Source organism: Panulirus ornatus, chromosome 15, assembly GCF_036320965.1.
Source record: "Panulirus ornatus isolate Po-2019 chromosome 15, ASM3632096v1, whole genome shotgun sequence".
In the NCBI taxonomy this organism is placed as follows: domain Eukaryota; kingdom Metazoa; phylum Arthropoda; class Malacostraca; order Decapoda; family Palinuridae; genus Panulirus; species Panulirus ornatus.
In genome coordinates this window covers 18,526,745-18,543,145 of record NC_092238.1, presented here as the reverse complement: position 1 = coordinate 18,543,145, position 16,401 = coordinate 18,526,745, and the positions used below count along the sequence as shown (strand labels likewise).

General features: G+C 40.8%; 1 protein-coding gene across 1 annotated transcript in view; it reads right to left on the bottom strand.

Moving 5' to 3' along the window:
* LOC139753738 (tuberin-like) overlaps window positions 1-16,401 on the bottom strand; it is a 466,749-nt gene that overhangs the window by 401,885 nt on the left and 48,463 nt on the right. The window contains exons 3-4 of the mRNA XM_071670535.1: window positions 6,919-7,116; window positions 6,567-6,741 (exon numbers count right to left, since the gene is read on the bottom strand). Coding sequence (XP_071526636.1) covers window positions 6,567-6,741; window positions 6,919-7,116 — 373 coding nt within the window. The remainder of the gene's footprint in view (window positions 1-6,566; window positions 6,742-6,918; window positions 7,117-16,401) is intronic.

Genomic DNA, 16,401 nt, shown 5'->3' with positions numbered 1-16,401 from the left:
CACCTTAGCCTCCACAAGATAATGATCAGACATCCCTCCAGTTGCACCTCTCAGCACATTAACATCCAAAAGTCTCTCTTCGCGCGCCTGTCAATTAACACGTAATCCAATAACGCTCTCTGGCCATCTCTCCTACTTACATAAGTATACTTATGTATATCTCGCTTTTTAAACCAGGTATTCCCAATCATCAGTCCTTTTTCAGCACATAAATCTACAAGCTCTTCACCGTTTCCATTTACAACACTGAACACCCCATGTATACCAATTATTCCCTCAACTGCCACATTACTCACCTTTGCATTCAAATCACCCAACACTATAACCCGGTCTCGTGCATCAAAACCACTAACACACTCATTCAGCTGCTCCCAAAACACTTGCCTCTCATGATCTTTCTTCTCATGCCCAGGTGCATATGCACCAATAATCACCCATCTCTCTCCATCAACTTTCAGTTTTACCCATATTAATCGAGAATTTACTTTCTTACATTCTATCACTAACCCCTGACTTTACTCCCAAGACATTCCCAAACCACTCTTCCCCTTTACCCTTGAGCTTTGTTTCACTCAGAGCCAAAACATCCAGGTTCCCTTCCTCAAACATACTACCTATCTCTCCTTTTTTCACATCTTGGTTACATCCACACACATTTAGGCACCCCAATCTGAGCCTTCGAGGAGGATGAGCACTCCCCGCGTGACTCCTTCTTCTGTTTCCCATTTTAGAAAGTTCAAAAAAAAAAAAAAATGTATGTGAGAAATACTTAGAAAAGCAAATGGATTTGTATGTAGCATTTATGGATCTGGAGAAGGCATATGATAGAGTTGATAGAGATGCTCTGTGGAAGGTATTAAGAGTATATGGTGTGGGAGGCAAGTTGCTAGAAGCAGTGAAAAGTTTTTATCGAGGATGAAAGGCATGTGTACGAGTAGGAAGAGAGGAAAGTGATTGATTCCCAGTGAAAGTTTGTTTGCGGGAGGGGTGCAAGATGTCTCCATGGTTGTTTAATATGTTTATGGATGGGGTTGTTAGGGAGGTGAATGCAAGAGGTTTGAAGAGAAGGGCAAGTAAGCAATCTGTTATGGATGAGAGGGTTTGGGAAGTGAGTCAGTTGTTGTTCGCTGATGATACAGCACTGGTGGCTGATTTGGGTGACAAACTGCAGAAGCTGATGACTGAGTTTGGTGAAGTGTGTGAAAGAAGAAAGCTGAGAGTAAATGTGAATAAGAGCATGGTTATTAGGTACAGTAGAGTTTGGGATAAGTCAATTGGGAGGGAAGTTTGAATGGAGAAAAACTGGAGGAAGTGAAGTGTTTTAGATATCTGGGAGTGGATTTGGCAGCGGATGGAACCATGGAATCAGAAGTGAGTCATAGGGTGGGGGAGGGGGTGAAGGTTCTGGAAGCATTGAAGAATGTGTGGAAGGCGAGAACATTATCACAGAGAGCAAAAATGAGTATGTTTGAAGGATTAGTGGTTCCATCACTGTTATATTGTTGTGTGGCATGGGTTACAGATAGCCTTGTGTGGAGGAGGGTGGATGTGTTGGAAATGAGATGTTTGAGGACAATATGTGGTGTGAGGTGGTTTGATCGAGTAAGTGATGAAAGGGTAAGAGAGATGTGTGGTAATAAAAAGAGTGTGGTTGACAGAGAAGAAGAGGGTGTATTGAAATGGATTGGTCACATGGAGAGAATGAGTGAGGAAAGATTGACAAAGAGGATATGTGTCAGAGTTGGAGAGAACGAGGAGAAGTGGAAGACCGAATTGGAAGTGGAAGGATGGAGTGAAAAAGATTTTGAGCGATCAGGGCCTAAACATGCAAGAGGGTGAAAGGCATGCAAGGAATAGAGTGAATTGGAATGATGTGATATAACAGGGTCGACGTGCTGTTAACGGACTGAACAAGGGAACGTGAAGCGTCTGGGGTAAACTATGGAAAGTTTTGTGGGGCCTGGTTGTGGAAAGGGAGCTGTGGTTTCGGTGCATTATATATGACAGCTAGAGACTGCGTGTGAATGAATGTGGCTTTTGTTGTCTTTTCCTAGCACCACCTCGTGCGCGTGAAGGGGGAAGGGGTGTCATTTCATGTGTTGCGTGGCGGCGACAGGGATAAATAAAGGCAGCAAGTATGAATTATATACATATGTATATATGTATATGTCTGGGTATGTATATATATGTATACGTTGAAATGTATAGGTATGTATATGTGTGTGTGTGGACATGTATGTATATACATGTGTATGTTTACATGAGTGTAAATCTCCATCCCTTTATCATACAGTGATTACAAATAGATAATCACACAAATATGCACATTCTAGGTGTAAAATAGGTTGCATTTACAAATATATATTTATGCTTGATTGCTGTTTCCCACGTCAAGTGAACCAGCACCAGAAAACAGACGAAGAATGGTCCATCCACTTATATACGCATATATATTGTCAATGGATTGAACCAGGGTATGTGAAGCATCTGGGGTAAACCATGGAAAGTTTTTTTGTGGATAATAAATATAAACAAAATAACAAATCCACTTGTTTTTCTAAGTATTTCTCACATACATTTTTCAAAGCAAACACCTGATCCACACATCCTCTAACACTTCTGAAACCACACTGCTCTTCCCCAATCTGATGCTCTGTACATGCCTTCACACTCTCAATCAATACCCTCCCATATAATTTCCCAGGAATACTCAACAAACTTATACCTCTGTAATTTGAAGACTCACCTTTATCCCCTTTGCCTTTGTACAATGCTACTATGCATGCATTCTGCCAATCCTCAGGCACTTCACCATGAGCCATACATACACTGAACATCCTCACCAACCAGTCACCAACACAGTCACCCCCTTTTTTAATAAATTCCACAGCAATACCATCCAAACCCGCCACCTTGCCGGCTTTCATCTTCCGCAAAGCTCTGACTACCTCTTGTCTGTTTACCAAAACATTTTCCCTGACCCTCTCACTTTGCACACCACCTCGACCAAAACACCTTACATCTGCCTCTCTATCATCTAACACATTCAACAAACCTTCAGAATAATCACACCATCTCCTTTTCAAATCACCACTACTTGTTATTACCTCCCCATTAGCCCCCTTCACCAATGTTCCCATTTGTTCTCTAGTCTTACGCACTTTATTTACCTCCTTCCAAAACATCTTTTTATTCTCCCTAAAATTTAATGACACTCTCTCACTCCAACTCTCATTTGCCCTCTTTTTCACCTCTTGCACCAATCTCTTGACCTCCTGCCTCTTTCTTTCATACATCTCCTAGTTATTTGCACTATTTCCCTACAAAAATTGTCCAAATGCCTCTCTCTTCTCTTTCACTAATAATTTTACTTCTTCAACCCACCACTCACTACCCTTTCTAATCTGCCCACCTCCCACGCTTCTCATGCCAAAAGCATCTTTTGCGCAAGCCACAGTCTAAATACATCCCATTCCTCCCCCACTCCCCTTACGTCCCCAGCTCTCACCTTTTTCCATTCTGAACTCAGTCTCTCCTGGTACTTCCTCATGCAAGTCTCCTTCCAAAGCTCACTTACTGTCACCACTCTCTTCACCCCAGCATTTTCTCTTCTTTTCTGAAAACCTCTACAAATCTTCACCTTTGCCTCCACAAGATAATGATCAGACATCCCTCCAGTTGCACCCTTAGCACATTAACATCCAAAGTCTCTCTTTCACGTGCCTATCAATTAACATGTAATCCAATAACACTCTCTGACCATCTCTCCTACTAACATATATATACTTATGTATATCTCTCTTTTTAAACCAAATATTCCCAATCACCAGTCCTTTTTCAGCACACAAATCTACAAGTTCTTCACCATTTCCATTTACAACACTGAACACCCTATGTACACCAATTATTCCCCCAACTGCCACATTACACACCCTAGCATTCAAATCACCCATCACTATAACCCGTCTCGTGCATCAAAACTGCCAACACATTCACTCAGGTGCTCCCAAAACACTTGCCTCTCGTAATCTTTCTCCTCATGCCCAGGTACATAGGCACCAATAATCACCCAACTCTCTCCATCAGTTTTACCCATAATCAAGAGTTTGCTTTCTTACACTCTATCACATACTCCCACAACTCCTGTTTCAGGAGTAGTGCTACTCCTTCCTTTGCTCGTCCTCTCACCAACCCCTGCCTTTACTCCCAAAACATTCCGAAACTACTCTTCCCCTTTACCCTTAAGCTTCGTTTCGCTCAGAGCCAAAACCTCCAGGTTCCTTTCCTCAAACATACTACCTATCTCTCCTTTTTTCTCATCTTGGTTACATCCACACACATTTAGACACCCCTATCTGAGCCTTCGAGGAGGATGAGCATTCCCCACAACTCCTTTTTCTGTTTCCCCTTTTAGAAAGTTAAAATACAAGGAGGGGAGGGTTTCTAGCCTCCCGCTCCCATCCCATTTAGTCACCTTCTACAACATGCAGGGAATGTGTGGGAAGTATTCCTTCTCCCCTATCCCCAGGGATAGCAATAATATATACACTATAAATAGTATGTACTGTACTGAATTGTGCTCACCAGGCATGAGATTCGCCTTTTTAGTGATAGCCATGGATTCCATGAATTCCCAAGTGCCCAAATGATGAGATTTCCATGATTCCCATAAAATTTTCACGATGCAGTGAAGAAAGTTAAGAAAAATCATGAACTACGAAGAAGTCCATATTGCTGAGATAACTCACATGAGAAAGTTTGTGATTTTCAGTAAACTGATCAGGCTAGAGCCCCAATGGTCATGAATTAATGCAGTTTCAGTGTACTTGCAATATTCATATGATAGAATGTTCAAAACTAAAAAACATATACCAATCAAACATCCTTTTAGACCAGATTTTAAAGTGAAAGACACCGAAAGCTAAAATAAAAAAAAAAGTTGGCAGGTTCACAAAACACCTGTAAGCATGTGAAAATGAATGGGAGTAAATGACTGCCTGGCACTATCTCACCTCTGTGCCATGACATTTTACCCCAAAACAAGTTGTGCGTGTGGTCGGTAGGTCCAGTGCAAAAAAATCTGCCAGCTTCATATGTTTCATGATAGTCAAAAGAATTTAATCTTTATGGATATATCTCACTTTTAGGGGCAAAATAGCATTTAAACTCCTCATCAAGCAAGTGCTTTCTCAGGCAACCGGATGGTTCTGTCTATTAGTGAAAAACAGAGCCTGTTCATTTGACTACCATATAACTGAAGCAGTTGCTCCTTCCTTATTCTAAAAAAACAATACTGCACAAAAAGAATCATGAACTACGAAGAAGTCCATACTGCTGAGATAACTCACATGAGAAAGTTTGTGATTTTCAGTAAACTGATCAGGCTAGAGCCCCAATGGTCATGAATTAATGCGGTTTCAGTGTACTTGCAATATTCATATGATAGAATGTTCAAAACTAAAAAACATATACCGATCAAACATCCTTTTAGACCAGATTTTAAAGTGAAAGACTCTGAAAGCTGAAATGAAAAAAAAAGTTGACAGGTTCACACAATACCTGTAAGCATGTGAAAATGAATGGTAGTAAATGACTGCCTGGCACTATCTCACCTCTGTGCCATGACATTTTACCCCAAAACAAGTTGTGCATGTGGTCGGTAGGTCCAGTGCAAAAAAATCTGCCAGCTTCATATGTTTCATGATAGTCAAAAGAATCTAATCTTTATGGATATATCTCACTTTTAGGGGCAAAATAGCATTTAAACTCCTCATCAAGCAAGCGCTTTCTCAGGCAACCGAATGGTTCTGTCTATTAGTGAAAAATAGAGCGTGTTCATTTGACTACCATATAACTGAAGCAGTTGCTCCTTCCTTATTCTAAAAAACAATACTGCACAAAAAGAATTTGGCTTGCCTCTGCAAGTAGGTAGTTAGACAGTTATACAGGTTGCATCTATGGTCTGGCATGTTTTGAATCTGCTGCCATTAGTTATTAGTTTGTGGATCTGCCACCAGGGTCGCTCTGATAGCAGTAGCAAAGCACCAAAATCTGTTTACCCTGCAGCTGACCTAATTCACAGTCCTGTTAATTTCTTATATTCAGCTGTATTTTAGCCCTTCAGGATGTCATTCAAGAGACCAAAAGGTGCAGAAGATGGTGCTAATGCAAATAAGCATAAGCATAAATCATTAGCTATGCTTGAAAAGGTGGAGCTACAGAAAAAAATGGATAAAAGATTTTCTGTAAAGACTTTGTGAGAGTACTATGAGATCAGATTGTCAATTGTGTATAACTTAGGGGTCAATTTCTGTTTTCCGGCATTTTATGTGGTCCGGTAATGGCCAGATCCCATGGTTGCCACAATGCCCAGGTCCCAAGGTTGCCACAATGGCCAGGTCCCAAGGTTGCCAGATCAAAGAGGTACAACATACACAACAAATGTGTTCAATCATTTTAAATTACTGGCTTAATATAACATTTGAGGTAGTTTGTTCCAGATCTAGTACTAACATTTCATGAAAATAATTTGCCAGAATTATAAATCTGTAGAAAAAGGAGCATACCTTCCAAGCTTCTGGAGTCAGTTGAGGCACACTGACAGCTCTTGTGAGAGCAGTAATGAAAGTAGGAAGTGCAGAGGAGGGAAGATAACTGTAGGCAAGTACAGCATCCAAGACACGTAAACAGAGCAAAGCCTCTGCCTCATTGTTTGCTCTATGAAGCTGAGTTACCACTTGCCTAGAAAAGAAAATCTATAAGAATACAAAACTGAATTCCTGCATCATATATATGAAGGAAAACACGAATAATTTGAAGTCTCTGCTAATATGTAATGATAAATATGTTTCATCAAAATAATCCATTAATGTATTTCAAAGAATCTAGATTGATTGCACTATTTGCAACAATACTCACTTAACATAGCCAGTGACCACAGGCTCATCTAAGTAGGCAGAATTAAACTTGACTAAGACAATAATAAGATTCAAAGCATCAGCAGCTTGCGCAGATGCTAGCAGTCCTGGCAGCCACTCAAGCAGAAAAGGGCCAACATATTCATCAATGTATTCAAGCTGCTTTCCTTCTGCTATCACTTCCCGAAAGAAGTCGAAGCTGAAAAATTATCAGACGTATTAGTCAAGTTCCTATTAAAATGAAGTACCTTATTAATAATTGAGTATAATTTATATAATGTCTGGGTTGTGTAAGAATGATAGCAAAGGAAGGGAAAGCATTTCTGATTGAGGAGGAGCTGTGGGAATGAGTTAAAGAGTGTAAGAAAATGAGTTCAAGCCTGATGTGGGTAAGAATGGAAGTAGACTATGAAAGTAGGTGATCTTTGGTGATTATGCATCTGATAGTGATAGTAGCAAGGAAGAGAGGGGAATTTTCCTACAGGTGATGAATGAACACTTCAGCAGTTTTGATGCAAGGGATTGAGTCCTCAAGATGGGGATTTAAATGTGAGTGAAAGTTGTGGCAGGTGACAATCTAATTGGGAGACATATGATATCCGATGTAAATGAAAATGGTGAACTGCCTGTCAAGTGTGTGTTGGAAAATAATTGGTAACTGGGAATACTTGGTCTTAATAAGATGTGTGAAGATACTGTATTATCTGACAGGTGTGCAAAGTGTGTGTGTGTGTGTGTGTGTGTGTGTGTGTGTGTGTGTGTGTGTGTGTGTGTGTGTGTGTGTGTGCGTGTGTGGGAGGGGAGTGGTGTCACTGGATGCAAACATAATGAGGTGGAATATCAGATCATGTACTGTTTGCAGCAAGTGGTTTTTGGAAAAGAGGGTTGGATGAAAGTGATAAAAGTGAGTAATCTTGGGAAAGGTCTCTGTGGGCAGAGATATCAAGAGAGACTGAGTGAAGAGTGACTTAAGGTGATGAGTACATGAAACAAGAAGAGTGGAAGGATTTAGGGAGGCAGTACTTCCACATGCAGCGGCAAATGGGTGAGGAGTGACATCTGTTCGTAACTGGAACACCATTCCCATCAATCAAATTGCGTCTAACTCCTTAATGTTCCATTAAGTTATCCTCTCCAACCCTCAAAATTCAAGTTGTTTAAAAATATATTCAAACACACAGATTTATGGATATTCATATATCAGTTAAAAAAGAAAAAAAAAATTAGGAATATTTTTCATCAACTACATTCACTGTAATAATATGTAGAAGTTTGTATATTTTTAGCACTGCATGCTAAATAAGTGTGAATGAGGCCTGAGAATCAAGTGAGTTGCCACTGTTTTATCTTACATCTCACAGTTGCCAATGTTTTATCTTACATCTCACATATCTTTTTTGCTTTGATCAATGTCCTTCACTAATAATTTTTCATGAGAGTAAAACTATAAAAGTTTAATTACCAGCCATTCCAGTCTAAAATACTATTGTAAAGGTCTGGTAGGCACTGATAACACTGTCTCCAATTTTGCTAGAATACCTTTTCCTGCCACATTTTGGTAAAATTTTGATGCTGAAACGGTTACTGTCCACAAAATTAATTTCCACTTGATCCAAAAACAGGTCATCATCATCAAATAATTCAGAATCGTCATCTGCCTGATCCTCTACATCTGTCTAAGAACTGATCATTTTCGTTCCTAGAAACTCAGGCAAATTTGCCCTCATTGGCTTGGTTGGAAGACTGTGGAGAAAGATTATGGTGCACAGCCACCTCAGCCATTACCCAAGTTTGCTGCATGGCCTTGAAATCAAGCCCCAGAATGTTATGAGTATATATCTGTCTTGAGACATTGCCTAGCTTGCATAAATATCCATCTGGAGGTATTAAGTGGTTAAAGGTATTGAAGCAGCACAAGCCTTTATCTTCCCCTTTTCATCTATGTTGTCTCACTGCATATATAGCAAAGTAGCTCACCCTAAAGTAGCTAATAAAGGAATGACTCTCAAAAGCTTTCAGCCTCAATAAGCAACTTTTTTGTTTTCATGATCAACCAAATGGCACAGGTAAAACATGCCCCTTGGATACAAATAAAAATTGAGAACGTTAACCATAATAGTAACAGACACTGTAATTACAATATAATACTTTACATCATGATATCCCCTATCCCTGGGGATAGGGGAGAAAGAATACTTCCCACGTATCCCCTGCGTGTCATAGAAGGCGACTAAAAGGGAAGGGAGTGGGGGGCTGGATATCCTCCTCTCTCGTTTTTTTTAATTTTCCAAAAGAAGGGACAGAGAAGGGGGCCAGGTGAGGATATTCCCTTAAGGGTCCAGTCCTCTGTTCTTAATGCAACCTCGCTAACATGGGAGATAGATAATAGTATGAAGGAAAAAGAAAGATCAGCAAGCTGAAATCTCTTGTTTTTGTGTGAACAATTTTCTAATAACCTGTTTTTCCCAGGTTATAATAAGTTTCTAACATTTATCATATATTTGTATTACTTCCACACAAAAGTTACTTTTTTTTTTAACATTGGAGGCTCCAGTCATGGGCAAAAGTCCACATCAAGGCCTACATTGAAATATACAGAGGACAATGAAAGGGAAGAAGGGACAAGGAAAATTATTTATGAATTTTGGAGGAAGTGAAAAACCTCTTTTAAAATGTGCTAGTTCATAGTTGTTAGAAGACATGAAAAGGTACAGTTCCAATGCTTCGAGGTGTGGGGAAAGAAACAGTTAACAACACAGCCCAACTTTGAGTTGGTCACAAAGTATTCATGTGTTGCAGCAGCTTGCTGAATATTATGCCGTCAACTCTTGGAAGCAAAAACCACAGTAATCCCTATAGAAGAGGGAAAGTGAGCCAACGCTGCAGTGCAGGGTAAAAGGGTAAAGTTTTGAGGTTAGCTTGAGACAGCATAAGTCTGACTGCTTCTGGTGTAACTGTCAAGTAAAGATGCAAAGCTAGAAGAGCCACCCAAGAGCAGCACTCCCAACGAGGATGAATAAATTTTTTGTATAAGCAGAGTAACTGTTGGGAAGAAAAGAAATTTTGACATCTAAACAGTACTCCCAATCTCTTAGAGGCATACTTAGCTTTTTCCACAATGTGGGGTTTCAAAGAAAGAATGGATATCATGGTAATAACAAGTATGTTCATTGAATCAAGAGCTGGAATTAAAGAACTGTCAAAGGAGAAACAAGAGTTGTAAGGAGTTCTCATTAGAGAGAAGAGTAGAAACTGGGTATTGGAAGCACTAAACTAACTAAATTTCATGCATACACTGAGATATCCTGTCCAAGTCTGAGTTTACTAAGGAAGCTATGTCAAGATGAGATGCAGAGCAAGTGAGAGAAGGAACAGAACTGAAGGATGTGGATGAATGCAGTTTTGAGTTGTTAGCGTATGAGTGCACTTGGATACTTGTGGAAGAGAGGAAATCATATATTAAAAAGGAAAAAAGTGTATGGGACAGTACAGAAATCACTGTTGATGAAGAGACAGGGTAAGGCAGATCCATCAACAACCATAGAAATAGATCGGCCACAGAGGAAGTTAGATACGAAGGAGCAAAGTAAGGGAGAGAATCCAAAAGAAGGAAGCTTAAAGATGAGAACCCAATGTCAAACTCTGTCAAAAGCTTTGGATATGTCAAGGTCAACTGTACAAGACTCCCCAAAATCTTTCAGGGATGATAACCAGACATTAGTAAGATAGGAAAGAATGTCACCAGTGTATCTTGCCTTATGGAAGCCATACTGGTGATCAGAGAGAAGACTGTGAGATTCAAGGTGTCTAAGGATATGGGAGAAGGGATTCAAAGACTTTAGAAATGGTTGATGTCAAAGCAATAGTACAATAGTTAAAAGGGTCAGAGTGGTCACCCTTCTTAGGGATGGGATGTATCTACATATGCACCTAAGAAGGAAAGTTTTAGTTTTTAAATAGAAGTGGAATAGACAAGCAAGCACAGGTGGAAGTTCAGAGGCACACTCTTTCAGTACACAGGGATGAATGCTATCAGAACTATAAGTCTTGCTTGTGTTCAGAGAAAGAAGCACTTTTTGGAAAGTTCTCAGAGATTCCATGGATTTCACAGAATTAATAAGAGGAACATCAGGGTGTGAAGGAATGTTAGAGTCATCCAAGGAGGAGTTAGAGGGCAAACAAGAACCAAAGGGAGTTGCTTTGTCTTTGGGAGAGACAGCTATAATACTGTCAGATTGGAAAGGTGAAGGAATGGTAGAGCAACAAAAGTTGTTAGAGATGCCCTTAGCTAAAGACCAGAAAGACCTATCAGTGGATGACGAGGAGAGGTTATCACACTTCCTCTAAATAATGGAATGCTTTACCTCAAAGATAACATACTTGCAATGATTACTGGCAGCAATAAAAGCTTAATGGAAGTCAGAGGAAGGAGAGATTTCCAAGCCTGATATGCCTGATCCCTTGCCTGAATGGCCTCAAAAGAGGAAAGGGTGAACCATGGATAGAAAAAAGACATCTTTGAGGGAAGGGGGATAAATGCTTCCGTTCCTGCAAGAATAACCTCGGCTATACGTTTGGTGTAGAAAGAAATTTCATCACATAAGAAGGGTTGGATGGTATTGCAGTGGAATTTATTAAAAAAGGGGGTGACTGTATTGTTGACTGGTTGGTAAGGTTATTTAATGTATGTATGACTCATGGTGAGGTGCCTGAGGATTGGCGGAATGCGTGCATAGTGCCATTGTACAAAGGCAAAGGGGATAAGAGTGAGTGCTCAAATTACAGAGGTATAAGTTTGTTGAGTATTCCTGGTAAAGTATATGGGAGGGTATTGATTGAGAGGGTGAAGGCATGTACAGAGCATCAGATTGGGGAAGAGCAGTGTGGTTTCAGAAGTGGTAGAGGATGTGTGGATCAGGTGTTTGCTTTGAAGAATGTATGTGAGAAATACTTAGAAAAGCAAATGGATTTGTATGTAGCATTTATGGATCTGGAGAAGGCATATGATAGAGTTGATAGAGATGCTCTGTGGAAGGTATTAAGAATATATGGTGTGGGAGGAAAGTTGTTAGAAGCAGTGAAAAGTTTTTATCGAGGATGTAAGGCATGTGTACGTGTAGGAAGAGAGGAAAGTGATTGGTTCTCAGTGAATGTAGGTTTGCGGCAGGGGTGTGTGATGTCTCCATGGTTGTTTAATTTGTTTATGGATGGGGTTGTTAGGGAGGTAAATGCAAGAGTTTTGGAAAGAGGGGCAAGTATGAAGTCTGTTGGGGATGAGAGAGCTTGGGAAGTGAGTCAGTTGTTGTTCGCTGATGATACAGCGCTGGTGGCTGATTCATGTGAGAAACTGCAGAAGCTGGTGACTGAGTTTGGAAAAGTGTGTGGAAGAAGAAAGTTAAGAGTAAATGTGAATAAGAGAAAGGTTATTAGGTACAGTAGGGTTGAGGGTCAAGTCAATTGGGAGGTGAGTTTGAATGGAGAAAAACTGGAGGAAGTGAAGTGTTTTAGATATCTGGGAGTGGATCTGGCAGCGGATGGAACCATGGAAGCGGAAGTGGATCATAGGGTGGGGGAGGGGGCGAAAATCCTGGGGGCCTTGAAGAATGTGTGGAAGTCGAGAACATTATCTCAGAAAGCAAAAATGGGTATGTTTGAAGGAATAGTGGTTCCAACAATGTTGTATGGTTGCGAGGCGTGGGCTATGGATAGAGTTGTGCGCAGGAGGATGGATGTGCTGGAAATGAGATGTTTGAGGACAATGTGTGGTGTGAGGTGGTTTGATCGAGTGAGTAACGTAAGGGTAAGAGAGATGTGTGGAAATAAAAAGAGCGTGGTTGAGAGAGCAGAAGAGGGTGTTTTGAAGTGGTTTGGGCACATGGAGAGGATGAGTGAGGAAAGATTGACCAAGAGGATATATGTGTCGGAGGTGGAGGGAACAAGGAGAAGAGGGAGACCAAATTGGAGGTGGAAAGATGGAGTGAAAAAGATTTTGTGTGATCGGGGCCTGAACATGCAGGAGGGTGAAAGGAGGGCAAGGAATAGAGTGTATTGGAGCGATGTGGTATACCGGGGTTGACGTGCTGTCAGTGGATTGAATCGGGGCATGTGAAGCGTCTGGGGTAAACCATGGAAAGCTGTGTAGGTATGTATATTTGCGTGTGTGGACGTATGTATATACATGTGTATGGGGGGGGGGTTGGGCCATTTCTTTCGTCTGTTTCCTTGCGCTACCTCGCAAACGCGGGAGACAGCGACAAAGTATAATAATAAAAAAAAAAAGAAGTGTACATATATGCATGTGTATGTGGGTGGGTTGGGCCATTTCTTTCGTCTGTTTCCTTGCGCTACCTCGCTAACGTGGGAGACAGCGACAAAGCAAAGAAACGGCAATTACCCAAAGAAAGTCATGGAAGAAGTTATCTTAGTATTTCCAGTCAGCTTTGTTGAAAGGTGCTAGTATTTACGTTTTGAAGGGTTGCTGGATGAGGAGGTGCCATTATAATAGATACATTTCTGAAAGTGTGATCAGATGATCCAATTCGGGGCCAAATTGTGTAGTTACAGCTGGATGGACTAGAGGTGAAAAACAGATCTAGAATATTAGAAGAGCTGTCACAGCAATCAGGAATGAGGGTAAGGTGGGTGATGATTTGCTCTAAATCATTGAAAATGGAGATCATGGTGGCTTCATTCCCTCCACCTTTCATATGGGAGGAATTCATCTATTCCCTATGGTGAACGTTGAAATCCCCGAAGTAGTGGATCTTGCCTTGCGGGTGAAAGGATGTCACAGTGTCATGGCACGAGTTCAGACAGTCAAAGAAAGATACAACATTTGTAGAATTAGGTAAACAATATGCAAAACAGAGGAAAAGTGTGATAGTGGAAGAAAGACCTTGAGCCACAAAGAATCAAAGTTTGGGGACTTAAGGTCCTTGAGGTGTGCAACAGGAGTGTTAATGTTGGAATAAGCACAAACACCACCTTTGAACAGGAATCATGAGAGAAGATTATAATTGGATATGAAAAAAGGGACTAGTAAGATCATTAGACAACAGTGTCTCAGAGAGAAATAAGATGTTAGGAGAGGTACCAGACAGATGATGATCAACAGAAGAGAGAGGTTATATTATAGAGACCACAAATGCTGGTACAGTGAACAGAGAAAGAGGAAGGTCTAACAGAGAGGGAAAGGTATTAGGAGGGCACATGTCCATTCCCAGGTACCTAAAACATCACTTCCTTGAAAGTTTCTCCATTCAAACTCGCACCCAACTACCCTGTCTCTCCTCTCCTGCTAAACCTAATAATGTTGCTCTTATTCACATATTCTCTCCACTTCTCTCTTTCAAGCACTATTCCTAACTTAGTTCCAACTTCTGCAGTTTCTCACTGAAATCTGCCACCAGTGCTTGTTATCAGCAAACAATAACTGACTCACTACCCATCCCCCCCATCCCCTATAGACTGCATTCTCACTCCTCACACAGAGACTCTTGCATTTATCTCCCTCACCACCTAAGCCACAAACGAATCAAACAGTCACAGTGACATCACACACCACTACCACAGACCAGCCTTCATCAGGAAACACTCCTCCTACTCATACTCATGCCTTACATACTTGATGATCACTTCTCACAGTTTCAAGCAGTTTTCCTCTCATGCCATACACTCTTAAGACTTTCCATTCAGGTATCTCTATAAGAGCTACCATATGCTTTCTCAAGATCCATAAATGCCACATTCAGTGTCCACAAAAAAAGCTTGTCCGCCTCCCCTTGAATTTTCAAGGACGATGTCACACTTACATTCTAGTACTTTGTCATCACTCCTTTGACCTTCATTACCATATGCAGACGTACAGAAATGATATGAGCAAGGTTCCTGAAGTATTTTTGGTCCATGTTTTTTGTCCACAGGCTTTTGATCTCTTGTAAGAGAGGAGACACTGATGAGGTATTATGGGAGGCAGCCACCTGATCATGTGTTCTGAACACCAGTGCACAAAGATATCTCACACATGACCACAGTTTCTTCTTTGCTGGCAAGAATTCAGGCTTTCTCTTCCTTATAAAGGTAAGAGCCAACATCTTGAAGCACAGATGGAAGAAATACAGCATCCAGAAGCAAAATTCCAATAATGAGTGGCAGCCATGAGTAGTAAAGACAGAATATGCTTTCCTCAAGATAGCCTTAGGCAGGTTGCTGGTGCTCACACCATTAAAAACAACGGTCTCACAGACAAGAGACAAGACATATGATGATTTCACCCTGAGAGAGAGAGAGAGAGAGAGAGAGAGAGAGAGAGAGAGAGAGAGAGAGAGAGAGAGAGAGAGAGAGAGAGAGAGAGAGAGAGAGAGAGAGAGAAGAGAAGAGAAGAGAAGAGAAGAGAAGAGAAGAGAAGAGAAGAGAAGAGAAGAGAAGAGAAGAGAAGAGAAGAGAGAGAGAGAGAGAATGTTTTTTTGCAGACACTGTACAAATCCTTCTGCTTCTCTAAGTACTTCTCATACATATTCTTTACATTTCTGTTGGCCTACTGTGTACAAATAAGGGTTGGGAGTTAAGTGTGATGGGGTCTATGAATGATATAACATTTGAATTTATATATGATTTTACTATTTATTTTGGAGTTTGACAAAAATTGGGAGATGGAAAACGTCATATTCAAACTGAAAGCTCTAGAAGTTGCTAACCTCAACATATCAACAATTCTAAATTACTATAAAATCTAAGGACACTGAAAATCATTTGTCTATTTCCTCCCCTAATCTTCTCCTCTCTGAAATTCGACTATCCAAAGTTGCTTCTTCCTTCCAATGTCAAATCTCCAACTATAATCCCTCTCATCATTTCTGCTCCAAGGGTATAGTTTGCGCCTACTGCAGTTCAAAGACACCTACTGTATGCCTCATGGATCTTGAGTCCCATGACCTTGATGCCACCTGGCAGAAAATCTCTGTACCCTCTATTACCTTTAACTACATACAACTCTTTCACTCTCTGACTTCTTCCCATGAAGCTCTGCTCTCTTCACATCCATGCACTGAGATCCTCTATGTCGGGGATTTCAATGCATAGCAGAACAATTGGTTAGGCTTTAACTGGGAAAATCTTGGTGGAGCAAAGGCCTTTTCATCATCTTGACTTAACAATCTGGAACAATAAATCAAACACCCTATCTGAGTCCCTGACTGTCACAACCACTCTTCTAACATACTTGACCTCTTTTAACCTCAGAACCCTCCCACTATTCATGCACCATTTCTAACACTTTACAGCACAATCACACTTCTGTTAATTCTAGTTGGGCACACCCATCCTCTATCCCCCCTTAACATGCCAAGTTTGGCACTTGGGAGAGCTCAAAGGTTACCCCTGAACAACTTTACTAGCTTTCCCTAGGGTGGGTACTGCTTCTCTATTGTAAGAATGCCTCATATTGTGCTGAACACATAGCACAGGATATCTTGGCAGAGATACA